The sequence below is a fragment of the Lacerta agilis genome, chromosome 8 (assembly GCF_009819535.1).
Source record: "Lacerta agilis isolate rLacAgi1 chromosome 8, rLacAgi1.pri, whole genome shotgun sequence".
Taxonomy (NCBI): Eukaryota; Metazoa; Chordata; class Lepidosauria; order Squamata; family Lacertidae; genus Lacerta; species Lacerta agilis.
In genome coordinates, this window is record NC_046319.1 from 62,931,967 (window position 1) to 62,958,503 (window position 26,537).

A 26,537-nucleotide genomic window follows, 5' to 3' on the forward strand; every position below is an offset into this window, starting at 1 on the left:
CCTGAGGAGCTGTAAGCAGAGCTATGCAAAACAAGTTGAAATTATATACCCAGCCAAAATGGAGAAAAGCCTAATTTTGAAACCATGGGAACATTGGGAACTGCCTTGTGCCAAGTCAGACTGTTAGTTCATCTAGCTTGGTACAATCTACACCAGGCTTCCTCAAACTTGGCCCTCCAGGTGTTTTGAGACTACAATTCTCATCATACCTGGTCCAGCTAGCTCGGGAATCATGGGAGTTGTAGGCCAAAAACATCTGGAGGGCCGAGGTAGCCTGGTCTACAATGACTGGCAGCAGCTCTCGCCACCAGTATCCTGTTCTGTGCTTGTGCAACATCACACACAGATATGCAGTGATGGCTGTGTCCTAGTCCACACTCCTGTGCATATGTGTCTGTGCGCTCACACACAAATACACACTTCATTCTTCCTCCTCTCCAGGCAAGACATTGCATGTGGCATCTTTAGCCCACTGTCCCATCATCTCATTCTCCCCACAAGGGGTGGCAGTTTGGGTGCCTTTCAGAACCAAAAGGCATCTAAAGCAAGGTGCTGTGGGAAGATCACGCTTTATGGTTTTAGGAAGCAGAAGCTGATCACACAAGGCACTGAAGAAACCTTTTAAAAAAACCTCTTCCTTTTTTCACCTACTTTCCCAGGAAACACTACTTCCCCAATGCATTCCTGGGAGAGAGAAGAAGAAGAAGAAGAGACTGCAGATCCTGTCCTTGCCGAGTGGTTGGAAAAACACGGGGCTGACAAAGCCACAATTGCAACGGTAAATTCCTTTTTGGAGGGGGGGGGCGTTTCAAGCATCAGCTCCTGGCCCCATGGTTTGGCCCAGCCTCCAGGCCTGTTTTTAAATGCAGTTGGTAGGGGGTGGGGGAAGAGAATGTCATTGGGTTGGCTTAACTCAGAAGGGACCATTTTATTGCTGGGGGAGTTTCAGAAAAGAGAAGCCGAAATTATCAAGGGTTTGGAGCAACTCCCCCATGAAGAAAAGTTCTGGGGCTTTTTAATTTGGGCAGGCAGGGGCAAGATGAATAAGCAGGGGCATAGTAGGTGTGTGTAAAGTCATGCAAGGTGTAGAAAAAAAAATAGATAAAAAGTTTTTCTCCCTCTCATAATACTAGAACCTGGGGGTGTTCAGTGAAGCTGAGTGTTGGGAAACTCTGGGCAGACAAAAGGAAGTTACTCTTCACACAAGCTAGAGAACTGGCTCCCACAGGGTGTGGCGTTGGCCACTAGTGGGGATGGCCGTAAAAGTGGATTACACAAATTCATGGGAAGCTAGGCTATCACCAGCTACTCGCCATGATGTCTATGTACTGACTCCATAGTCAGCAGCAGTTGCTGGGAATCGCAAGTGGGCGTTTTCTACAAGCAGCTGGTGGGCCACCGTGAGAGCCAGGGCCTTTTCTGCAGTGGCTCCACATTTGTTGAATGCTGTCCCTGAGGAGGTTCACCTGGTGCCTTTATTACATATCTTTAGGTGCCACACAAAAATATTTCTCTGTGAGTAATTAAACTATCTCTGGCCTTTTAAACTGAGGACAGGTATGGTTTTGGTTTGTGATTGCAATATAAAACCACAAAAATATATAACGCAAACAGCCTTGTGATCCTTGGATGAAGGGCAGTATAGACAGTTAATAAGAATAAATAAAAAATAATACAGTGGTACCTCTGGTTATGAACTTAATTCGTTCTGGAGGTCCATTCTTAACCTGAAACTGTTCTTAACCTGAAACTGTTCTTAACCTGAGGTACCACTTTAGCTAATGGGGCCTGCCGCTGCGCCACCCCTGCGCGATTTCTGTTCTCATCCTGAGGTAAAGTTCTTAACCCGAGGTACTACTTCTGGGTTGGCGGAATCTGTAACCCGAAGTACCACTGTAATTGCACAACACTCCTCTCCACTTCCATTACCTTTCTCAGCCAGAGAGGTTGTTTCTCTGGAGTGGGTAGGTGTCCATCAACTGCCCTGTTCTCTGGCCAACCACAGCTAAAGCAATTGCATGTCTCTTTCCTAGCTCTCACACCATGGGTTCACCCTGCCTGACTTGCTCAACTGTGCTACGCCCGACGACCTCCGGTACACCCGTATCAGGTAGGTGAGAGGCAGCTTAGGTGGGCAGGCAGGGGTGATTAAGAAATTCATTGGGTCTGGGGTGCAAAATGGACTTCCCAGATCTGTACCTTCCTCACTGACGTCTGTGCGGTGGGTTGACGGCTGCCTTCATGCAACGCATTCCTCCTCCAGTCAAATGGGGCTGCTGCAAATGCAGAGTCCACGGGGCAGCCATGTGTTTTCCCTGTGCACAATTTCCTGAGAGGGGACAGTGCATAATTACATCCCACTGTTCCCCTGGGTAGTTTTGGCTCCATTTTCAACACAACCCAGAAGAGTCGTCATCAGATCTAGTAAGGCACTTATGTTGGCTCCTCTCCCCCAAAAGGCAGCCCTCCTTTCTCACCACTCTACAGAGCCCACGATAAAAGAAACACCATCCAAACTTCTGCCTGCATGATTATTTTTTGCTATTTATTATAGTTATGAAATTTAGTTGCTGTTAGCCCAGGAGGGAGGCCTGGAGCCTGAGTATCCATGCTCAGAGGGATTGCGATCCAAGTGCTGCTACCTCTTTATAAAGCTGAAACACCATTATCATGGAGGCTGCTTAGGAAGCAGCAGATGACAGGCTAAGGCACTCGATTCAAGTTGTGTACAAAGCATCACCCCTTGTGTCTAGTTGGGTTCTGAGTGGTCCAGGTGTTTGGACGGCATCTTCCAGTGATCTGCTGTGTCCTGTCACTTGGAGCACTGCAAGTCACGTCGGCTGAACAACCCGAGAGGTGCAATATAGCATGTTCACCATCTGAATCTTTCCGTGGTCTTTTCTTGGCAGAGGGGGGATGGTGTGCCGCCTCTGGAAAGCCATCTCGGAGCATCGGCAAACACTCGGCCAGAAGTTACAGCCCGAAGCGGAGCAAGAGCCACGCCAAGGGAAGCCCTTAATCTGTTTGGAGGACAGCAGGCTCTGGTTGGCATAGACCTTCTTCCCCAGCAGTAAGCAGAACAAGATTCCAGGCTTGCCCTCACACAGAGGTGATGTGAACTGACTTTCCATTTATCCTCTAATTGATGGTGATGGGGAAGGTGGCACTGGTCTATTCTGGCACCTCAAGCAAATCACGTCTGGAGGAGATTATTTCTGCCGCGCTGCAAAAAATCTGCAGTTCTCTCTTGGCTTGAGACAAAGGGTGCTTTGTCCTGTGACCTGGATTTCAGAAGAAGAGAGGCAGAGAGATTCTGAGCTACCCTGCAAGGGGTGGGGTCGCTTCAGAGTCAGCAGTGGGAAAAGCCCTGATTGCATCATTCACGGCTGTGCTGGACGGCGATTCTTTGGCCTGCTGCAGAAAACACAGCTCCAGGAGTCATTAGTGTAGCAGCCATTGAGGCTGGGAAATGATACTCTGGGTGTCCCACTGGACGGCAGAAAGGAAACAGTGGGATTGTTCAAGTTTTGCCGTAATACCAACAAGGATGGAAGAAGTAAATAAATTTTTTTTAAAGAAAGCATGACACTGCCTCTTGTCGATAGCGTGTGGGGATCAGGGAGGCGATGGACAGAGATTGAAGACGGATGTAGCCACAGCATGGTTCTTGTCATGGGGCATCTTTTGGTCTCCCCTAAACTACAGTGTGAAAACCATTGCAAGGCCTTCAAAGAAGTCCCTTTTAAGAGCCGGACCTGCTCACCTCCCTCCTTAAGTCTGGGAGAGCAGCAGCACAGGCTGAACCTGCCCATGGGCTCATGGTACCAAAGGCTATTGTCCCCCTGCCAGGGCTGCCCTTCAGAAACCACTGTGGTTGCAAGTCCTACAGAGACTTTGGGCCTGTTCATTTGCATCCAGTAGGCTGCTGCTAGGGAAGCCGATCAGCTTTTCCTCCATCATCCCAAGAACGGGTGTCCTGCTGCAGTTTGGGATTAAGTCCTAGGGTTCAAGTTGGTCCTCAAGGGAAGACTCATTTCCACCCACTGCCCAGGCTGCTTGAACACCATCTCCCAGGCGTGGCGCTCCTCTTCTGTCGAATCCATCCAGGAGACGGGCAGGCCGTAGCTGTTCCCTGTGTGGAAACAGAAGGGCTCTAATTCAGTCACCTGGAGCCCACTTGCTTGTAGTGACCATCAGCCAGAAAGGTGTATTGCAAGGCACCGGAACGTGGCATTTCTGGGTACCCTGTGTCCTGCCCACCTCTCCATTAAACAGTTTCCCCTCCAATACTCTCATCAGCTCTGGGTGAGCACCCTTTAAATTTCCCACAATTCCCACAACACACTCAGCCGTTGTGGAAAGTTAAAAGAGTGAGTCCCTGGCCCGCCTCTCCACTGCCAACTGGAACTCTACATAACCAAACTGAGGGATTGGGGGACTTTGTACTAAGGGCCCCCTCTAATCTGGAATCCAGCGCCTGGATCATTTCCCATCTCTCAATAAGGTGCAGATTCAACACACACACACACACACACACACACACAACATCCCCACAACACTTTGCTGCCTCACCGGTGCCAAGGCTGAGCCGGATGCCTCCGAGTTGCTGCTTAGAGAATGTCTCGTGGTCCCAGATGGTAAACTCTGCACATGCCTCAGCCAAGTCCTTGGCCTGGAACCCATCGTAAACCATGGTGTGGTTGAAAGTAGGGCTGAGGCTCTTCTTCACGATGCGGGTCCTCTGCCGGCTCACCTTGCTGTCGTCAGGGAGGATGTAGCTGCAAGGGGAGACAAGGAAGGTTAGTGGCTAGAGGATCTGCTTTGACTGCAGGTGGTCACAGGCTCAAGCCCTGCATCTTCAGGTAGGACTGGGAGAGAACCCAGCGCAGGTGATGGATTGTAGTTCAGAAGCTTCCTCCTTGGAAACAAAAAGACTCCCTGCAGAAAGAAAGCTAGCCAGGCAAGGAGAGCAGGCCCAACAGAGCTGTTTCCCTCCTGTGCTGGCTTTCTACAGGCAAGGTGCTCATTCTAAAAACCAAACTGTGATTGCCCACTCCACAGTCCAAAGCGGGAAACATGCACTTGTACACATACATCAGGCCGCATACAATGCCCTGCTTAGCACTTGAACCACCCCTTCCCCTCCATTAACCCTAGCCCCTTCCCCACTGCAAGAGGGCTTAAGGACAATTCCAGATTGATGGGATCCAATCACATCCTGGCAAATACAGGTTGCCTAATTAAAAGCTGATTTGGTGCTGTTGGCTTCCCCACCCCACCGCCCCAAAATCGGGATTTTTGCAACAAGGAAAGTGATGGCGAAATTCACTGGGAAGTGTGGGATGGCAACAGCTTGATGCAACATTGCATAATGTCCACGCACACCAGTCAGAATGAATGCTAAATAAATAACAGGCATTGACTGAGCTCCCCTTTGGAAAGTGTGCAAACAGATCAGGATGCATGCTCAATAGACAGGTTGTCTGGAAGGGACCCAAGAGCAACAGGCACGTACCACTGAACGAAAGAGTCTGCTGTGCTGCCCCGGTGGGGAATGATGTTCTGCGCATCCTTCACCCAGATGTGAAGCTCACCAGTGGGAGGAAGCCCTTCCCCTGAAAGGAAGCCGTGACAATGAAGGTGGATTCAGAGGCCAAGCACCATCTCTTCCGACCCAACACCTACTGAATTTTAGATCCAATCCTTCTGGTAGCTGGAATCTCCTGCTGACAGCTGGATCCAAGACAGATGAAACTGCTATTGGTTCTTAAGCTGCTTAAAGCCCTGAATCAGGGATGGGGAACTTGTGGTCTCCAAATGCTGCTGGAATTTAATACCTGTCAACCCTGACCATGCTGGTCCGGGGTTAAGGGAGTCCCAAAAAATCTGGTTCTCCACCCCTACCCTAAGTGGCTTGGGAGCAGGGTACTTGGAAGGTCACTTGACCCCATATGAACCTTTTCAAGCAGCTGACATCACTGAGAGGAGGTAAACCATACCTGCAGAGGTTAGGTAGGTGACCAGTCCTGTAGTTTCATGCAGATGGGCTTATTCCCTCCCTAGTGAGATCTGCTTGATGCCTTCGTCGTTACCTTTGAGTATCAGGCAAAGCCTTTCCTATTTACTCAGTCTTCTGCTGGGTTGCTCTGTCTGCTCCTAGCCAAACTGCTGCATTTATGGTTGCTATTTATGTAGAATGATACCTTGTTCTCTCAATTTAACTGTGGCATTTGGTTTTTGTTATACCAATGTTTTTATGAGGTTTTTTTTGGTCAGGGTGCCATGAATACCAAGTACAAAAGAAAGGCAATACCCCCTAGGGAAGGGCCATATCTTGCTCAGAGACCACCCGCCCTGCATGCTGAAGGTCCCAGGTAGGGCTGGGAGAGAACCCTGCCTGAAACCCCAGAGAGCTGCTGCCCCTCCATGTGAACGACACTGAGTTAGGCAGACAAAGGCCTGACTCAGTGTAGGGCAGATGCCTATGTTCCACACACACATTTGAAACAAATAAATAATTGCCCAGTTCAGATAATCCCTCAAAACACAATTTAGGTCAATGGGGCTGTAGCCACATGAGGACCTCTCTGGGACATTCCATTCCCTGATTCTATCAGGCTATAATTCATCTGACTATTCTTTCCTTCTCTCCCTTTTTCTAGCCTTTTTACAAGTTACTCTGCTGAACTGTCCATTAAGGAAAATGGATGAATGAGTGGTATGTAAATGTAATAAACGAAGTCGCTTTGGGCTTCCAATGATCCAGCTAATATAGGCGAAGGCAAAGAGATGGCGGGTGAACATTTGGCATGTCTTCTTCGCAAAGACATCAGACCTACCGAAATCCTTTGCTCTCAGTAATATGTAGGACAGCAACAACTCACCCGTGCACCCAATGTACACGACAGATCCTCCGTCCTCAAGACTTTTCTGTCTACAAGCCTCTATAGCAGGCACCCCCAAACTCGGCCCTCCAGATGTTTTGGGACTACAACTCCCATCATCCCTAGCTAACAGGACCAGTGGTCAGGGGTGATGGGAATTGTAGTCCCAAAACATCTGGAGGGCAGAGTTTGGGGAGGCCTGCTCTATAGGGTTGAAGGAATTTAGGATTCCTCCAGCTTCCCTCTGCCTCTCGCCTCCCAGCACCTCTCCCTGAAGTCTTAGATTCTGGAACATCAGTTTGGTTCGTGGCTGGCTGATTCCCATATTTCTTTAAGCTTCCCCCCGCCCCCGCCAAGTCAAATTGGGCTAATAAATGTCTACCGAAGGGGGGGGGGCTTGCAGAAATCCTCCCACCCCAATCCAAAAACCCAGAGGGTGGTGGTGGTGCTGGGAGGTCTGGAAGAAACAGGGCCTTGATCTCACCTCCTGATCCAGCCGGGATGAACTTCAATGCCAGGTTGAGGATGCCACGGCTGCAGAGAGCGTCAGGAGTGACCAAGGTCTGGGAAAGAAGCAAAGGAAATCCGTCACAAAAGGTGGGTAGATGGGTGGGAGAAAAACTTCAGTGTCACTTCCGCCCTCTGTGACGGAACAGCAACACCCACATGGGAGGTTCCTGCATGGTCAATAGAACATCTTGCATTAAACATTTTGCAACCAGGAAAGTAGAGGATGGTCTACAGGTTAGCGGAAGTAGCATCCACCCTGTATGCAGGCTTCAACCTCTGGCGCCTCCAGGTAGGGCAAGCAATGTCCCTGGCCTGGAATATTGGAGAGCTGCTGCCAGTCAGAGTAGAAAGTATTGAGCTAGACTGGGCTGGCTTGGTATGAAGCAGTTTCCTATATGCACAGAAAGCTATTAGCTTATTCTTAAAATGAAAAGGGAAGGAAGAAACTCAGGAAAAGCAAATGGCACCCTGCGTAGCCACTAGACTTCTCAGAGGGGCATCTCAAAGGGTGCAAAGTCAAGGCTCAGACTCCCATCTAACGCCACCCTTTAAGGGGAGGAGCTCTCTGGCAGGACACCTGCTGTGCATCCACCCTGGCTCAGTCCCCTGCATCTCCAGTTAGAAGGCTCAGGCAGCAGGTGGGATGGGGCAGACCTCTGTGTGAGACCCTGCCAGCAGGCTAGGAGAACCAATCATCTGACCTGGTTTATCACATAAACACACAATATCCTTGCTGGGGTACGGTGCTTGCTGGAGGCCCATATTGAGAAAGGCATGTGGAATGATGGACTAAGGCTCCCCCTTGCTACTCTTCAAGATGAATGTAAGAAGGGTCTTGTGGGATCACGCCAGTCACCCATCTAGTCCAGCATCCTGTGGTCAACCAGGATGCCTATAGGCAGCCTGCAAGTTGGACCCGAGTGCAAGAGCCTTCTCCCATCCTGCCATTTCCGATGGCTGGTGCTCTGAAGCATACTTCTGCTCCGTAAGTTTGACCTGTGTTCTTTCAAAGCCACCCACTTTCTAACGTTCTTCCTGCAACTCCTGTTGCTATTCAGTCCAGAGAATCTGGTGTGGTGGTTCGAGTGCTGGGAGACCAGGGCTCGGAGCAGCCACTCAGCCATGAGGCCCACTGGGCAGCCCTGGGCCATTCACCGGCTCTCAGCCTAACCCGCCTCACAGGCCTGCTGTTAGGAGAAAATGGGGAGCGGGGAGAACTGAAGCTTCTTGGAGGAAAGATGGGAGATAGATAGAACAATAAACGAAGAGAATAAGAGCATTCTTTCGCCGCCTCTTGTGTCGGCAGCTCTGAAGCCAAGAGATACCCCCTGAGGAGCCAAGATTTCACATGGGCCTTGGCCTTCAGTTGCTGACCCATACAGCAGCAAAAAGCCCTGGATGTTTAAGAAAGGAGAACAAAGCTTTAATCACCCTCTAGTTTAAGATGCAATGATGCGACAGGCCAGGCACTGAGTGGTGTCTGAGTATTGTTTTGGGTGATTCTCCAGAAGCAGGTTTTGAAATGCTCAAGAGGAAGAGGTGCATTTGGGGTGGGGAGAAAAACAATGTAACGGTTTGTGGGGGTTTGTGCAACGGCTCTCCGACACCGATTGCACCAGCTTACTGATGCAGCAAGCCCTTTCAACTATTGTGGAACGAGCACAGCTGCCATGAGGGTTGCATTGCACTGAGCCCTTCAGAGACACACCCTTTGAGGAAATGCCGGCAGGGCACCTTTCCGTCACGGGGCAATAGGGAAAATGTGGGAGCCACCATCAGTGAAATAGGGTGAGGGAACTGTTGCCAGGACCATTGGTTGCTGTAGTTTTGCTTGTTTGCCTTACGACAGAATCATTTTGTTGTTTATTGGTCTTGTTTATATCATTTTGTACCGTATTTTTTGCTCCATAAGACACACTTTTTTCCTCCTGGAAAGTAAGGGGAAATGTTTGTGCGTCTTATGGAGCGAATGCATGGTCCCTGGAGCCAAATTGCCCAAGGAGGAAAGGCAGAGCCTGCTTTTTCTGTTTTAGAAAGAGCTAAAGGCTAACAAGAGGGAAAGAGAGTGTTGAAAAGAACCCGCTCAACAGCTGATTGCAGGAGATCGGGGAGGGAGATAAGGGAAATTGAGTTTTTCAGCCATTTGGGGCTTTCTGTTACTTTTCCTCTTGCTTTCTATTACTTGCTGGTCCTTACTGGTTTGCTTTCTTCTTGCTTCCTATTACCTACTGGTGCTTACTGGTTTGTACTGGTTTGCTTTCCTCTTGCTTTCTATTACTTGCTGGTGCTTACTGGTCTGTACTGGTTTGTACTGGTGCTTACTGGTTTGTACTGGTTTACTTTCCTCGCTTCCTATTACCTGCTGGTGCTTACTGGTCTGTACTGGTTTGTACTGGTGCTTACTGGTCTGTACTGGTTTGTACTGGTTCGCTTTCCTCTTGCTTCCTATTGCTTGCTGGTGCGTACTGGTTTCTACTGGTGCTTACTGGTTTGTACTGGTGCTTACTGGTTTGTACTGGTTCGCTTTCCTCTTGCTTCCTATTGCTTGCTGGTGTGTACTGGTTTTTACTGGTGCTTACTGGTTTGTACTGGTGCTTACTGGTTTGTACTGGTTCGCTTTCCTCTTACTTCCTATTACTTGCTGGTATGTACTGGTTTGTACTGGTGCTTACTGGTTTGTACTGGTTTGCTTTCCTCTTGCTTCCTATTACCTGCTGGTGCTTACTGGTCTGTACTGGTTTGTACTGGTGCTTACTGGTTTGTAAGCAATGCTTTTCCCCCTTTGCAAAAGCTGCACAAATCTGAACTGATCCTCAAAAAAGCAGGGCTTTTCCCTTTGCAAAAAAACAACTGTAAAACTTTGAGCTGATTCTCAAAAAAACCCATGGGTTTTAAAAGAGGAAAACCAGAAAAAATATTTTCCCCCCCTTGTTTCCTCCTCTAAAAACGAGGTGCGCCCTGTGGTCCGGAGCGTCCTATGGAGCGAAAAATACAGTAATTTCTTTATGGAAGAAACTCACCCTAGGCTGGAGGTTGAACCACTGAGGACTCGTGTTGCTCCAGTCCCAGGAATTCAACGCAATCTCCACTTCTCCCATGAAGAGGTTTCGGCTCAAGGCATCATGATGCCAGACAGAGAGGTTCAGGATCCGGCCCTGCAGGTCCGCTTTCTCAATCTTGTACTGCAAAGCCAGGAATGTTGCAGGAGGGCAGGAAGAGGAGAGAAGGAAGAAAAGGCAGAACGAAACAAAACAATGGGAACTAGCCTAATCAACCCTTCTGCAAGTTAAGTTCGTAAGATATAGTCCTGCCGCCTGGGGTAACCAAGCCCTCTTTTGCCTGGGGGTAGTCTGGGTATTTCAAGAGTGGTATCCTATTCCCTGTCTAGCATTCCCTTCTCCAGGCTACACATGCCCAGTTCCTTCAACCCATCCTCACAGAACTCTTTCCCCATACCCCATTGACTGTCTTCCTTGCAGTCCTCTGAACTTTTTCCACTTCACCCAGGTCCATGCAGAGCTTGTCTGAGGCCCAGGGCAGGAGTCCCCCGTCGGCTGGGAAAAAGAGGGCATTCTTGGCATGACAATGTAAGTCCAGCAGGCCCCTGGCAAGGCCCCCCAGCCAGCTTAGCCCTCCAAGGCCTGGGGCAAGTGTACCTAGCTGCCTCTCTCTCTGCACGGGCCTGGATTTATCCATATCCTTCTTAAAGTGCTCTCACACCACTAGGAGCTACAACCCTCACCTTAAGGGTCTCATTGAAGATGGGATCTAGGCTCCTCTTCTTGACAGCAGTTTTTCTCTTACTGTGATTGGATTTGTCGGGAAGGAGGTAGGACTTGACGTACCTGGGAGGAAGAGGGCGGAACAGTGGTGTAAATGGTGTGCTAGCTAGGCTAATTTCTACATGCAATCAAATATGCTCCATCCAGACAAGCAAGAGGCGTCGTCAGACATTCCAGCCAGGCAAAAACTCTTGGGGTGCAAATCAGGGCCGGGGAGAGGTGTGGTCTGGGGAGAGGGCCCAACGGAAAGGGCTTGAGGGCCCCATTTGTCCCCTGGGTTTGGTGTTCCCTGCACCTGCTCTAAAAACCCACCCTCAATACTTGTGCTGCTTGCATAGATCAAGGGAGTTGCACCAAAGCTGACAGGTGACAGCTAAGAGCAAGCAGAGGTTGGATGGCCATCTGTCATGGTTGTTTCAGCTGCGATTTCTGCATTGGAGGGGGTTCGACTAGATGACCCTTGGGGTCCCTTCCAACTCTACAATTCTAAGCCCCCCAACCCCAAACCTACGGATCTGATCGCTGCTTCTTGGCTTCAGCCAAGTCTCGGCACTGGATGACTTGAATATGCAGTGCCTTCTTCCTGGAGTCATACTGCAGGGAGAACTGGATGCAGCCGCGGACATCCACGTTTCCAACGTCGTCGCTGAACACGCTCATCATGCTGCCACTCAACTGCAACAAAGCAGGCGGGATCAGGGTCAAAACAGGAAGAGCCAGGATCCAAACAGGGAGCATGGATGAGGGACAGGAGAGCAGGGGATCCGGGATGAGCCCAGAGCTCTCCATAATTAGCCTTCACAGGCGAAAATGAAAGAGACCAAATAAAAGTGCTCTTTATTCCCAAGTGTACCCTGTGCAAAGGAGTCCTGCTCTTGGTTGCAATAAAATACTTTGCCACTCGTTAAGAAACAAAGTGGGGGGGGGAACCTTGGTGTGAGCAGAGGGGAAGTGCAAATCTGACTTCTGAAACTAGAAATCAATTCATCCAAGCCTGATGGGCCTTTGGAGCCAAATCATTTTCTGTAGCCTTAATGGCAATTTTAAGGGTTTCCACGGGGATTTCTGAAGTAAAACTTTTTCTATTCTATTCTTTGAGCCCCATGCTGGGCAAAACATTCCTGCATTGCAGGGGGTTCAACTAGATGACCCTTATGGTCCCTTCCAACTCTACAGTTCTATGATTCTATGGTTTTCTTTGTACAGTTTTGTCTCCTTCTACCCTCACTGCCCTACCTTAAAAAAATAATAATCTGTGCTTTTACTTCCAAAAGAGAGGGTCCTCATGGAGACTAGCAATGGACAGAATTACCTCTTTTGGTTTTTCTCTATTTCTGTATTTTTCCAATCTTAAATTCAGTGCGCCCCATTTCCACATCAGTCTGCATTTTTAAAAAAATTCCATGTGAAAGATGCCTAGCATACACATTCATCCAAGAAATTTCCCCTTATGTAATGTATTTGTGTGTCATTTTTATTTATGCGCTTTTGCGCAAACTTCCCAATCGTATGAACTGGGGGGTTGGTGGGGAGGACAATGAATGGGGGATGTTTGTCTGGAATTGGCTGGGAATGAGGACGAGTGGTGGGAGGCTCCAGCTGAGAAACCCCCTAGGGAAGCCATGGAGGAAGAAGGCTCAGACCCAGGGGACTGGTGGTGAGACACAGAAGACAGATCAGAGGAGGGAGGAAGCTGGGAGGTGGAAGACACAGGAGGCTTCAGTGAAGAAGAGCCAGAGGCAGGGAGCCCTCCAAGGACAGGACTGGGTGCAGAGGGACACAATTTGAGTTCAGGATCTGAAGGAGAGGACAGGGAGGGGCAACAGTTTCACAGCTGCCCAGTCCCTCTGCATTGAGCTTCCCTTCTCCCTTGACTCCAAGGTCACACAGAACTTTACACATAGCTGAACAGAAAGCTAGAAAAGCCCGGGGTGGGGTGGGGTGAGCTCCTACCTGCCAGAATTTGTGTCTGCTTGGAAGACATCCAGAAGAGAAAGTTTAGAACAGGGGTCGACAAGACTTACCGGGCATGGGCCAGATCACTCCCGCGGAGATCCTCTGTGGGCCAGACCGGTGCAGCGCGATGCCAGAAATCGCGTCTGTGCATGCCCAGATGCCGAAAATCGTGCCTGCGCAGACATGATTTCTGGTGTCTGGGCATACACAGGAGCGATTTCCAGAGCCGCGGAAGAGAGTCCCCACACTGCATTGCAGTGGTTTAGTGCAGTGCGTGGGGACTCACCAAGCGGGCGGCTCGGTTCAGGGGCAGCTCATGGGCCGGTTAAGCGACTCTCATGGGCTGCTTCCGGCCCATGGGCCTTAGGTTGCCGACCTCTGGTTTAGAAGGAGGAGGTGTCAAGAGCCAGTCTTGGCAATGTCTTCACTGAGGGCAGCTGTGCCTGAGTGATCTCTGTTGTATACTAATTTCCTGAATAAAATAGATGACTTTACTTTGAGTCTCCCTTCTGACCTGTTGATGAACCTAATCCCCTGATAGCCCCCTGACAGATTGCAGAGAGAAAGTCTATATATATTCTCTTCCATTCCCCATGCTAAAAAGCTGCCCCCGTCACTGAGCCACTGCTCCTCCAACCCCTCCCCAGTCACATACTGTGGATGAGCTTAGACTGGAAAACGAGGAACTGGTGCTCATCAGTTTATTCCGGGAACCCATTGCATTGTTCTTTGGAGGTGATGTATCCAAAGTGCTTTCCTGGCCATTTTCAAGACTCTCGTTGCTCTAAGGATGCAAAAGACAAGGTAGACAACAGCTCAGTTGCTAGAACATGAGACTCTTCACCTCAGGGACATGGGTTTGAGCCCCACATTGGACAAAAAGATTCCTGCATTGCAGGGGGTTGGACTAGATGACCCTTGGTATCCCTTCCAACTCTGATTCCAGGAAAACAATTAGGAAAATGGGGGCTTATCCTCACAGCCTTTCTACAATGTAGCACCTATGAATAACAAGGCAATTTCTGGTCTTTTGAGTTGCAGGACACCACTGAGTAAGAGAGCTACTCAAATACCAATGCTGCAGGCAGAGCTGAACTTTCCGTGCCGCAAGAGTGGTTTTTAAAAACAACAATAACAACCCTCAACTCTTCCAGTAGAGGGTAAATGATGGACAGGTTGTACCCTATTTTCCAGATTGGGAATTGAGGCAGAGAAAACTCTACAATTCTAAGACGATTTAAACATAAACAAAACAGCCACTCAGTTTCTCCATGACAGAGCATAAATCTTAACCCAGGGTCTCAAGTCCTATGCACATGATGGTTTTTACTTGGCTTGTGTTTACTCAGGCCTCCATTTAGAGTGCACAGTGCTCAAATCAAGGGTGGGGAGCCTGTGGCCCTCTAGATAGTGCTGGACTACAACTCCCATCATTCCTGGCCACCGGCTTTGCAGGATGAGGCTGATGGGAGCTGTAGTCTAACAACATCCAGAGGGCTGAGGGTTGCCCACCTCTGGTCCAGAGGGAAGATGTTATTCACTTGCCTAGCAACACCTCATACCTGCATGGTGACCATGATGGCTGGCACTCTGTTGTTCTGCTGCTCCTCTTCTCCAGTTTCTGAGCTGAGGCTACTAAACGAGTCGCTTCTCTCTGCATTAAAAGATAGGGACATTAGGGGAGGGACGGAAACTCAGTTCTGTGCAAGGTTGAAATAGAACAAAAACATAAATGGGCATCGTGCTTCCAAGCCTCCAAAGAGCTTCAGAAACACCGTCTTCTTGCTATCCTTACAACAACCAGGTAGGCGACTCCCATAATACTGATGAAGGACTGAGGCTAAGAGGCTGTGGCGTTATCAAGCCACTTCACCATGAATGGTCTGCGGTGAAATTCGAACCAGGGTGTTCCTGATTGGTGGGCTCAGCCAGCCATGATGCTGTACAAGGCAGTAAATGGCTTGGGAACCTCAGCTTCGCTGTGCTGCATGTCACACACACCTTTCAGCCACCGCCATGGGAGGCAGAACTGAATTAAAGTGTGCTGCAACCTGCCCTGGGACTTCAGAAATCACCATCTCAATAATAGTCTAGTTTGCTTAACCTCTGCTTTTTCCTCACTCATGCACACACTCTAATACGTGAGTGGTATTCAACTATGTGTTACTCAGGGTAGACCCACCATAATTAATGAGCATGGCCAAGTTAGGCCCATGAATTTCAATGGGTCTACTCTTGAGTAAAATGTAGTTGACTACCACCCTGTGTGTGGTGCTGCTGTTGATGATGTTGTTTTACCTGGCTTGTTTTCAGGCACCTGCTCTGGGGACTGGATCACATCTTGCAGAGTCAAGTCAGCCATCTAAAAAGAAAGAGAGAGAGACAGACAGACAGAGAAGAGAGAGAAGCCGAAAGCTGGGTTTAATGGCTGCAAATGGTCCGATAATAGGAAATGTATTTGGATTCCTATCTGCATATGCAAACAGCATCAATTACTGTCACCCATCCCTCTAGAAAGCAGATCTGTGACACTCATGCCAAAGGAACACAGATAATGAAAGCACCTCAGACCTCCCAGGCAACCAATCTGTAGGTGAAAAACATTAAAAACAACTGCTGCCTTCTGCATAATGCAAACAAAGACCAGCCTCCTTCTCCCTGTAGGTTTTAGGAAGCCTGGTTCTCAAAATGAGGAACTGGGCTCTTGTTGTTTTTAAAGCATGTTCATTTTGAAGTTCCATTCAGGGAGCCAAATCTGTGCCTAGACATTTTCAGGAGCACCGACAGCTTGTGTCATTCTGTTGCCTGCTCCCCACTGACCTATTGGCAGGGTCAGGATGAGCTGGCATCATCAGACATCTACCAAGGCCCTGCCCCCGCAGGGGAGCCCTTTGCCAAACCCTGGAAATCTTCTCATAGCATGAACAGAGCACGGAGATGGAAGAAGAAGAAGAAGAGTTTGGATTAGATATCCCGCTTTATCACTACCCGAAGGAGTCTCAAAGCGGCTAACATTCTCCTTTCCCTTCCTCCCCCACAACAAACACTCTGTGAGGTGAGTGGGGCTGAGAGACTTCAAGAAGTGTGACTAGCCCAAGGTCACCCAGCAGCTGCATGTGGAGGAGTGGAGACACGAACCCGGTTCCCCAGATCACGAGTCTACCACTCTTAACCACTACACCACACTGGCTCCCACCCACCCCGCTTCTGCTCTTCCTTTGGGTGGCTGTGTGGGTGGGACACACAGAGAGAGGGCAAGCAAAGAGGCAGCGATGACTGCAGCCAAGATGAGGCGAGCCGACTCAGAGGAGGAACACAGGCATTTTTGCCCAAGAGTCCCTCCCCATGCTGCTGCCCACCTACAAACCAAACAAACCCTGGAGACCTCATTGCACATCGGATTTAAGAGCCTGGTCACAACCACACCATATATTTAAAGCACACAGCTCCTTGTTAAAAACCCTGGTTTGTTTGTTAAGGAGGCTGAAAGCTGTTAGGAGACCCCTATCCCCCTCGCAGAGCTACAATTCGCAGAGCCAATCCCTCTTCCCAGGAGACTCTGGGAATTGTAGCCCTGCGAGGGGAATAGGGTTGTCTCCTAAAAACTCCCAGCACCCTTAATAAACGGCAACTCCCTGGATACTTTGGGGGAAGCTATGACTGTTAACGGGTAATAAGAGCGCTTTAAATATGTGGCCAAGGTATGGCCTAAGATTCAGCTGAACATAGAAGAGGAAATTTGGGCAGGGGGCACCACCGTGTCCTATTCCTCAGCCTGAAAAATGTGCAGGGCCAGCCCTGGAGGTGGGCATGCCCCCCCTCCCAATCTTCAAAAGCCTTCTGCAAGCTATCTGGTCATACCTTTGCCTCACATCCTGCTCCCTGCAGCCTGAAAGGCAAGGAGGGGCAGAAAGAGAGAGTGAAGCAGTGGCAGAAGGAGGGAAAACAGATCCCACCCCTATTTTGGCTTTGGTTCTGGCCACAGATATTTACACACACACGACAGCTAAGATAGATTTACTGTTTGGGAAGCTCAAGCTGGCCTTTATCTCAAGCACAAACCGCTGAGCTTGTGTCTAACCAACAGCAGAGACCACAGTTCAGTGGCAGCGACACACTTGCAGGCAGGAAGCCCCGGGTTCAGCTCCTGTCATCTCTTGCTAAAATGCTAAGACAAAAGGCCAGGGAGGACCACAACAGAACTTGGGAGGCTGGCTACCAGTCAGAGTAGACCATGCTGTGCCAAACAGACCATCGGTCCGACTCAGGCGGCACACACACGTTCAAAAGCATGTTTTGCTTTTCCTCTCAAGGAATCCTACAATCTGTTAAGAGGGCCGGGAACTGCAGGACTGTGAAGAGTAAACTACAATTCCCAGAATTCCTGCTGAGGCAGCGGGCAGAGAATGCGTTTCGAACAAGCTTTGAAGGTCTGGCTATCAAAGAGCTGCTAAACAAGCTAGTTATCTCCTGCCTCCAGACAGTACGCCAGTTGCTGGGGAATGTAAGTGGGAGAGGACAATATTGGCCACTGTGGAAAAAGTAGACAGGCCTTTGGTGCGACCCAGTGTGTTCAAAATGTGCTAGGTACTGCTCCAGGACTTTGTTTTGAAACACAACACAAGCCCCAGTTTCAAAACCCACTTGGAAGGTTAGACGCCCTTCCATAAATGTGAGATGAGGAGAAGGCTTGTTGCGCAGCACTACAGCATCTGCCTTGTGGGCAGAAGGTCCCAAGTTCAATCCCCGGCATCTGCAGGTAGGGCTGGAAAAGACTCGTGGGGTCTTATCCAACTAAATTGAAATCAGAGTAGACCCATTGGGATTAGCGTACCTAAATTAATCTTGTCCATTAATTTCAATTGGTCTACTCTGAGCGGGACTAACCTTTTGGTCTGAAAAGCTGGGCAGCTGCTGCCAGTCAGTGCAGACAATACTGATCTAGATGGGCCAGTGGTGTAAGGCAGCTTTCTATATTCCTATTCCACCCCCCACCCCCGCCCCGAATAGGTTTTGTTATCACAGTGAAGCTCACCCCACCAGCCAAGGGAACTCACCTGAGTCTCTTTAGACATGGATGGCTGAGGATCTGTCTCACTTGGGAGCCTATGAAGAAATGGAGATATTTTTACTCTTTCGGTGAAAGCTCTCTGGTTCATATTTTTTTTTCCTTCTTTCTCCAAGGAGCAAGTTCTGCATCCACCTCATACTTTTGAAGCACACACCCCACACCCCAAAAATCCTAGGATCTGTAGTTTGTTAACATTGTTGGGAATTGTAGCTCTTTGAGGGGTAAAGTACAGTTCCCAATATTCTTAACCATGGATAAAAATATTCAGAATAGCTGCCATCAAAATGAACGTTCTACCAAGGATGCTGTTTTTATTCCAAGTGATTCCAATCTTAGATAAACTAGACTGTTTTAAGATTTGGCAAAAGGACTTGACGAAGTTTATCTGGCAGGGGAAGAAGCCAAGAATTAAATTTAATTTAAATTTAAGATATTAACGGACTCAAAGGAAAGAGGAGGCTTTGCCCTGCCAGATTTACGGATTTACTTTGAAGCAGCAGCCTTTTGCTGGATGAAGGACTGGTTTAAACTAGATAACACTGATGTATTAGACTTGGAAGGTTTTGATAACGTGTTTGGATGGCATGCATATCTTTGGTACGATAAGGTAAAGGCCCACAAAGCTTTTAAGAATCATATAGTTAGAAAAGAAGAAGAAGAAGAAGAAGAGTTTGGATTTGATATCCCGCTTTTCACTACCCGAAGGAGTCTCAAAGCGGCTAACATTCTCCTTTCCCTTCCTCCCCCACAACAAACACTCTGTGAGGTGAGTGGGGCTGAGAGACTTCAGAGAAGTGTGACTAGCCCAAGGTCACCCAGCAGCTGCATGTGGAGGAGCGGAGACGCGAACCCGGTTCCCCAGATAACGAGTCTACCGCTCTTAACCACTACACCACACTGGCTCTCTTTTTCAGGTTTGGATGAGAAATAAAGATTTATTGGAGAGAAAGACTCCCAGATGGACTTCACCTGTAGAAGCTAAGGCCTATAAAAAACCTAATATGTCTGCAAAATGGCCAAGATATGTAGATATACTGCAGCAAGAAGGTGAGACGTTTAAGTTGAAAAGTTACGATCAAATGAAAGAAGAAGTCACCGACTGGCTGCAGTATCATCAAATTTTTGAAACTTTTAGATTAGACAAAAAGATTGGTTTTCAAATAGAAAAAATCAAAGCTGGAAACAGAGCTAATTGAACCGAACTCTAAAAACCTTTCCAGGATGTATAATTTGTTGCTAGAGTGGCATACAAAAGATGAACTGGTTAAATCTGCAATGATAGATTGGGCAAAAGATGTGGGACACAATATTATGATGGATGACTGGGAGAGGTTATGGAAGGAAGGTATCAAATTTACGGCTTGTAATGTATTAAGAGAAAATATTATGAAAATGATGTATAGGTGGTATTTGACACCAGTGAAGATAGCTAAAATATATCATGTTACAAGTAATGTGTGTTGGAAATGTAAAACTGCGGAAGGTACCTTTTATCATATGTGGTGGACATGCCCAAAGGTTAAGGCTTTCTGGGAGAAGATTTATAATGAACTCAAGAAGGTAATGAAAATTACCTTTAGTAAGAAACCAGAGGCCTGCCTTTTGAGCATGACCAATCAGGAGATACCCAGTCAGGATAGAGTGTTTTTTATGTATGCCACAACAGCTGCTAGAATTCTACTTGCAAGAAACTGGAAAGGCGAAGAGATCCCGACAGTGGAAGAATGGCAGATGAAGTTAATGGATTTTATGGAACTCGCTGAACTGACCGTGAGACTCCGAGACCAGAGGGAGGAGAAGGTGCAGCAGGACTGGAAGAAATTTAAGGACTATTTTAAAAATCGTGTAAAATTGGATATCTGAGCAGAATTAGCATGGTGAATTGGCTTAGCTAGTTGATGTTAGACAAAACTGTATATAAGAAGTATTGTTATGAACGATTTAAATGTTTAAGAACGTTTTAGGATATGTAGACTAAGTAATGAACTATATTTGATTAATTAATGTCTTAAAGACCATTAAGAAGAGTGGTTAATGTTATGAAAAAAGATACAAAGTTACTAAAGTATATTGATATTGAACGCAGTTGAGGGAGCAGGGGAAGTCCCCTCTCAAAGAAGATAGAAACTAGATTTAAACAATGATAGTATATGGTTCCTGTTTATGTAGGTATGTATAAGTTTTCTTTTATTTTTAGTTGTTTCTGTTTGATGTGCTTATTATGTTTTCTTTATTGTGTATTTGTGTATGTATTGTGTTTTTGTTGTTTAATGTGAAAATAATAAAATATTTTTTAAAAAATAAATAAATATTCAAATAGAAACACATTTACGCATATAAAAGGATGCTGATAATTCACGTGGGAGTCATTCAGATCTTTGGTGAGCCTCTAAGGCCCAATGCCAATCTCAGCTAATGCTCACTGACTTTCTTTCCCCCCCCCCCGTCTTTAAATATCTCTTTATTCTTTAAAATCATAGCAAAACAACCATCATCAAACATTAACCAACATAATTGCATACATACATTACATAATAGCATACATACATAACATTACATTACATTCATACCTTCAACCATCTTACATATACACATTTATTCTCGCCTATCTTGCAGTACTTCATATCATGCAGTCTCTAAACTTCCAATTATCCTTTTTGTATTTTTTGTATTTAATTTCTTTAACATAACGTACAGTTGTGATTCTCTTTCTTTATTCTTACAGTCTTCTCGTACTCTCCCATTGATTTCTTAAGGTTCAATCTAGGTCTGCTTTTAGGATTTCAGTTAAACCACTCTCTATTAGATATTCTTTAAATATCCTCCATTCTCTCCAAACTTCCTGGTTCATCTGTCCTCTTATTTTGCCCGTTGTTTTGGCTAACTGTAAGTATTCGATCATTAGGTTTTGCCAATCAGCTATAGATGGTATAACCTTACTTTTCCAATTTCTAGCCACTAGCATTCTCGCTGCTGTGGTGCCATACATACATAATATTCTTTTCTCTTTTTTGATCTCCTCTGGCAGAATACTTATCAGGAACATTTCTGGTCTTTTTTTGAAATTGATTTTTGTCTTTTTTTTTAAGTTCTTCATAAATCTGATTCCAATAGTTGTTTATTGCTGTACATGACCACCACATATGTTTATAAGACCCATTTTCATTTCCACACCTCCAACACAATGGGGATCCATTCCTATACATTTTAACTATTTTTTCTGGAGTGAGGTGCCACCTATACATCATTTTCAGTGTGTGTTCTTTTAAGTTGTAGCAGGCGGTAAACTTTAAATCCACCCGCCACAATCTTTCCCACTGTTCCATTAATATATTATACCCAAAGTCCTGCGCCCACCTCACCATCACAGATTTTACCTCCTCCTCTTTTAAATCCCATTCTAACAGTATGTTGTAGATCTGTGAAATATGTTTCCCCTTGCTTTGGAGTACTTCTTTCTCGAATCTAGATTTTTCTTTAGCCAGACCATTTTTTTTATCTATTGTAAATCTTTGATAAATTTGAAAGTACTGCAGCCAATCGTTTAGATGTTCCTTAATTTCTTCATATTTTTTCAAATATAATTCATTCTCTTTTTCCTCTAATAACATTCGATAGGTAGCTCTTCCTCCCTCCATATTCGTTTTTTTGATTGTTATTACCTCTATAGGTGATGTCCAAAGCGGGATTTTTGGTTCTAAGATTCCTTTATATTTTGTCCAAATTAAATATAATGATTTCCGAATCAAATGATTCAGAAAGCCTTTGTGGACTTTCACCTTTTCGTATATCAGGTAGGAGTGCCAACCATATCTATTTTCTACACCCTCCAAATCTAATAGTTCATAATCTTTTAAAGTTATCCAGTCTCTTAATGCTCACTGACTTTCTGATGAACTTAGACCACAGCCTTATCACAAACACATTCCGCCAGTGCAGAAAGGAGATAAAGACATGTACTCAATCTTTGGTTTGCTAAACTTCACATTTCATTGCAGGAATCTGCCCCCCGCTTACATACAGGCAAACAGCAGTCACTGCTGCCATCTCCTTTTGCCCAGCAACTTGGCTAAACAATGGAATTCTAAATATGCCTACTCAGAAGCAAGTCCTATTGAGGCTTATTCGCAGGTAAATTGGTTTAGGATTGCAGCCTCATCTTTGTAGCTACAAAATTCTGTTAAGCCAGCGGTTCCCAAGTCCCCCCATCTGCCCCCATGGACAACTTGAAAATTATTTAGGGTCCTAGCGGATTCTTCTGCCTGTTGTAGATGTGCTGTACTAGATGCCGCATGATTTCCAGTTTTATTTTTATTGCTTCCTTTATTCCTTATATACTGCATGTTATTGCGTTACAGTTCAAATTCCACAGGATGCATATTGTAAAACATAAAATACGATGTAAGGGGGGGGAAAGAAGCATCACGGATAGAATTAAAAATCAATATGAACCTTGGATGAGATGCAGGTGCCAACTCCCGTCTTCAATCTCAAATCCACAGACATGCCATGGACCACCTGAATGAAGCTCACAGAGCACCGGTGGTCCACACACCACAGTTTTGGAACTCCTGTGTTAAATCATGGAGATGTTGGCCCGTCCAGATAATGCGCCCCCTCTGACACCATCCCCAGCCAGCAGGGCCAAAAATCAGGAGTGATGGGAACTGTAATCCACCAACATCTGGAGGGCCAGAGGTTCCCCAGTCCTGTGCTAAAACACTGCCTCATTTAAAAATATTTATCTTCTTTATCCACCTTGGTTATTTAGGGTTAAACGGCATGCTATGCTAACTGCTCGGCTATCAGAAACATCAGGATATTTTAAAAAGGTAACCCTAGGTGCAAAAGCCCCTCCAATTTTCATCAGGACCACAACCAGTAGGGAGGGGGTGGTATAACCAGTGCTATTATTTTTCTAGTAAAAGAGGTGCCAAAACTTACCATGAACACCTCCTTTGTTCTCTTAGAATGGCCATGCCGCCCACCTGAGAGGTGCCAGAACTGAGTTCCATAAAGTATAACCCGTCTTCCCCAGCTGCAATCTTGACTAAAATCACCCCTATGCTACAATTTGCCTTAAACAAAGCTGCTCTCATTATTTAATACCAAGGCATGACTGGTAGCCCAGCAGTTCACATAAGATGTCGTTTTGCCCTCAGCCCGATGCTATTCATCCTAAGAACAGTCACCAGCTTTTAGACATTGGGCCCTCTCTCCCGGAGGAGCCAACATTCCCTAATGAAAAGGCAAGGTCCCACCCCACCCCCCTTCACACACCCAAACTGCCCATGCTTCTCACCCGTCCACTGCATCCGACACGTTCTCCTCCTCCGCTGGGGGTTCACTGATCACCTCCAGATCTCCTAAGCTGGCTCGCTGCTTTGGGTCCGGTTCACCTGCTTTGTGATAAGTAAAAGCTGTGTCTCTCTGAATGCCGCTTGTTGGAAGCCTTGCAAGGGGGGTGGGGGTGGGGGGTGGGGAGTGCTCCTGTGTTCAGGTCCTGCTTGCAGGCTTCCCACAGGCATCTGGGTGGCCACCATGAGTTAGAGGATTCTGGACCAGATGGGCCATTGGCCTGATCCAGCACACTCTTCTCATGTTCTTGTGATGAGGAAGAGTCTTTAGCCTGAGGGCTGCATTCCCTTCCGGGGGGGGGGGCACATGCAACTGATGGGCAGGGCCAGGGGCAAAAGCCAGCAGGACAATGAAGTAAATTTTACCCTTGTATGGCAGGCTAGTTTCAACACAAACCAATCTCTGTCCTCCATCCAAGCAAGCAAGGATAGATGTTTGTGTGTGTATGTTTGTGTGCGTGCATGCGTGCGTGCGTGCATATACATATAGACTCACACATATGCAAGGTGTGACCGAAAAGTTTGGTGAATGGTCACAGAAATGGGACAGCGAGAAATATTTGAACATACATACCTTGCAGGCCTTCAAAGTAGGCCCCCTCTGATACAATGCACCGTTGACAATGTTCGTAGTACTGTTGGAAACTTCTGGAGAAGTCCTCTTTTCGTACTGCTTTCAGTTCCCTCGTCAGAGCAGCTCGGACGTGTGAAATGTTGGGAAATCTGTGCCCTTTCAGTGCAGATTTCAGTTTTGGGAAAAGAAAGAAATCCGGTGGGGCCAGAGCGGGAAAATGAGGGTGGAACAACTCAGTAACGTCAGTAACGATTTCATGCGGAATATGCAATTCTTCCGCCATCATTCGGACGGACAAACGCCGATCCCACATCAATAACTCACGACATTTGACATCTGTTGACATTTGGCATCGTTCTGCTTGTCAACGGTCTGCCAGACAGAGGGTCATCTTTGATGGTTTGCCGTCCTTTATAGAAATGCTTGAACCACTCATAAACTGTCTTTCAAGTTGCAGCTTCATCTCCGCACACAACTGTGAGCATTTCATGGGTTTCCAATGCCGTTCATATATTCAAATATTTCTCATTGTCCAATTTCTGTGGCCATTCACCGAACTTTCCAGTCACACTTTGTACATATTTTTGTGTGTGTATTCTAAACTGTCTTTAATATTGTGTTTTAATGTTGTAACATGCCCTAGGACCTTAGGGAGAAGGGTGGGTAATAAATATATTATGATTATTATTAAGGGTTCAAGGGCACATTCTAGCCAGGCAAAAACACTCAAGGAGAATGCAATGCAGAGCAAGTGAGGGGAGTGACTCGGGGAGATGGTATGTGACTGGAGAAACTTCTGAGGACCAGATAGAGGGGTCCAGAGGGCCACATTCAGCCCATAGACCTGAGGTTCTGCACCCCTGTTCTACAACATCTGAAGGACCACAGACTCCCCCATCCCACTTGTGGACTTAAATACATCCACATCCCTTTTGCCCCCGGTTTAGAAGTGTGAGGAGAGAGATGCGCGCTTTAGCACTGCAGGGATGGCAGCCAGGAAGAGGGTCTTCTCTCTCCCTTACCTTTGGGCTTCTTCTTGCGACGGATGGAAGCCCGGACAATGTCTGAGCCAAAATGATTGTGCCGGTGCCGCTTTGAACGGACATCGCAGAACCAGTCCCCCGACAAGATCTTCAACCAGCTGGGATCCGAGACGGACTCGCGCAGTTTGCTTGAGGGAAGAAAGACAAGCGGGCAGGTGAGGATTGCTTCTCTAGAGCAGAATCTCAGGCTGCAATCTCCTAGGCACATTTACCTGGGAGTAACCCTCACTGAACTCGATGGGAGTTACTTCTGAATGGACGTAAGTAATATTGTGCTGACCATCTCAGAATAGGTAACCCTATCCTATATCCCAGAGATGCAGAACTTGTGTCCCACCCCCAGATGTTGATAGACTCCATCTCCCATCAGCCTCAGCCAGCATTGCTAATGGCCAGGAATGATGAGAGCTGTAGTTCAAATATATATAGGGTTAAAGCTCCCCATGACTTGCTATCTGGCCATGGAATGCTGACTGACTTTTGGGGGCAGGAAGTGAAAAATTGTTGCGTGGGGTGACAGAATGGTAGCACCCTGGAAGAAGACATGACTGGCTGGCTAGAATTCTGAACTGAAGCACTTCATACTGCAACATTTTGTTGCAGGCTTCCGCTCATACAAAATAATAAAAATAAAATTTACGACATGCCCTTTACTAGCGGTTCCCAGGGCAGTTTACAACAATTTAAAATTCAGCATTAAAAACAACTAAAGCCAATTGCAGTCACAGGAACGGGGTGAGGCCTGAAAACATACATCGCAGGTGTCTGAGGCCAGGGTGAAAAGGCACATCTTCAGCAATTGCCAAAAGTTGCACAGCAGCTGTGTCTCACCATCACTGGGCACCACATTTCAGAACCATTTCTGAAAACCATTTCCACTCAGGCAGCTGAGCTAGGAAATCCTTCCAAAGGTGCCTCATAAATTCCACGCCAAATGCCCACGGAGAGAGAATCCAGGGACTGAAATATTTCATTCTCCACCTGCCCCCAACAATTCCTTCCTGTATAGACAGAATCAAAGGAGGCTGCCTTATACCAAACCAGACCACTGGGCTCTCTAGCTCAGTATTGTTTGCACTGGCTGGCAGCAGATCTCTGGGGTTTCAGGCAAGGGTTCCCTCCCAGCCCTACTTGGAGAAGCTGGGGGTTGAACCTGGGACCTTGTGCATGTAAAGCAAATGCTCTGCCACTGAGCCAGGGCCCCTCCCAGAATTTGTACTGACTCAGATGAATTATAGCTACGAAACGTAAATTACATTTGCTCCATTCCGGCTAAAGAAAGTGTGCTCCTTTGTTAACAGAACTCTGGTTAGGATGGGGTGGGGGCGGGGGCGGGGCGGGGAGAGGCAGAATACAAAAT

General features: G+C 47.1%; 2 protein-coding genes across 4 annotated transcripts in view; one reads left to right on the forward strand and one right to left on the reverse strand.

The window, feature by feature from the left end:
- MAP3K6 (mitogen-activated protein kinase kinase kinase 6) overlaps positions 1–3,581 on the forward strand; it is a 38,938-nt gene extending 35,357 nt beyond the window's left edge. The window contains exons 27-29 of the mRNA XM_033157902.1: positions 660–778; positions 2,034–2,110; positions 2,910–3,581. Of these exons, the coding sequence (XP_033013793.1) occupies positions 660–778; positions 2,034–2,110; positions 2,910–3,054 (341 nt within the window). The 3' untranslated portion in view covers positions 3,055–3,581. The remainder of the gene's footprint in view (positions 1–659; positions 779–2,033; positions 2,111–2,909) is intronic.
- Positions 3,575–26,537, reverse strand: part of SYTL1 (synaptotagmin like 1) — a 38,341-nt gene continuing 15,378 nt past the window's right edge. For 2 of the 3 annotated variants that reach the window (XM_033157903.1, XM_033157904.1), the window contains 13 exons: positions 25,157–25,305; positions 23,506–23,605; positions 18,190–18,238; positions 15,431–15,494; positions 14,695–14,786; positions 13,788–13,916; positions 11,688–11,851; positions 11,137–11,239; positions 10,415–10,576; positions 7,369–7,447; positions 5,516–5,615; positions 4,573–4,778; positions 3,575–4,132 (listed from right to left, as the gene is read on the reverse strand). In XM_033157903.1, coding sequence (XP_033013794.1) covers positions 3,993–4,132; positions 4,573–4,778; positions 5,516–5,615; positions 7,369–7,447; positions 10,415–10,576; positions 11,137–11,239; positions 11,688–11,851; positions 13,788–13,916; positions 14,695–14,786; positions 15,431–15,494; positions 18,190–18,238; positions 23,506–23,605; positions 25,157–25,305 — 1,537 coding nt within the window. In that variant the 3' untranslated portion in view covers positions 3,575–3,992. The remainder of the gene's footprint in view (positions 4,133–4,572; positions 4,779–5,515; positions 5,616–7,368; positions 7,448–10,414; positions 10,577–11,136; positions 11,240–11,687; positions 11,852–13,787; positions 13,917–14,694; positions 14,787–15,430; positions 15,495–18,189; positions 18,239–23,505; positions 23,606–25,156; positions 25,306–26,537) is intronic. The other variant, XM_033157905.1, reaches the window with a different exon arrangement.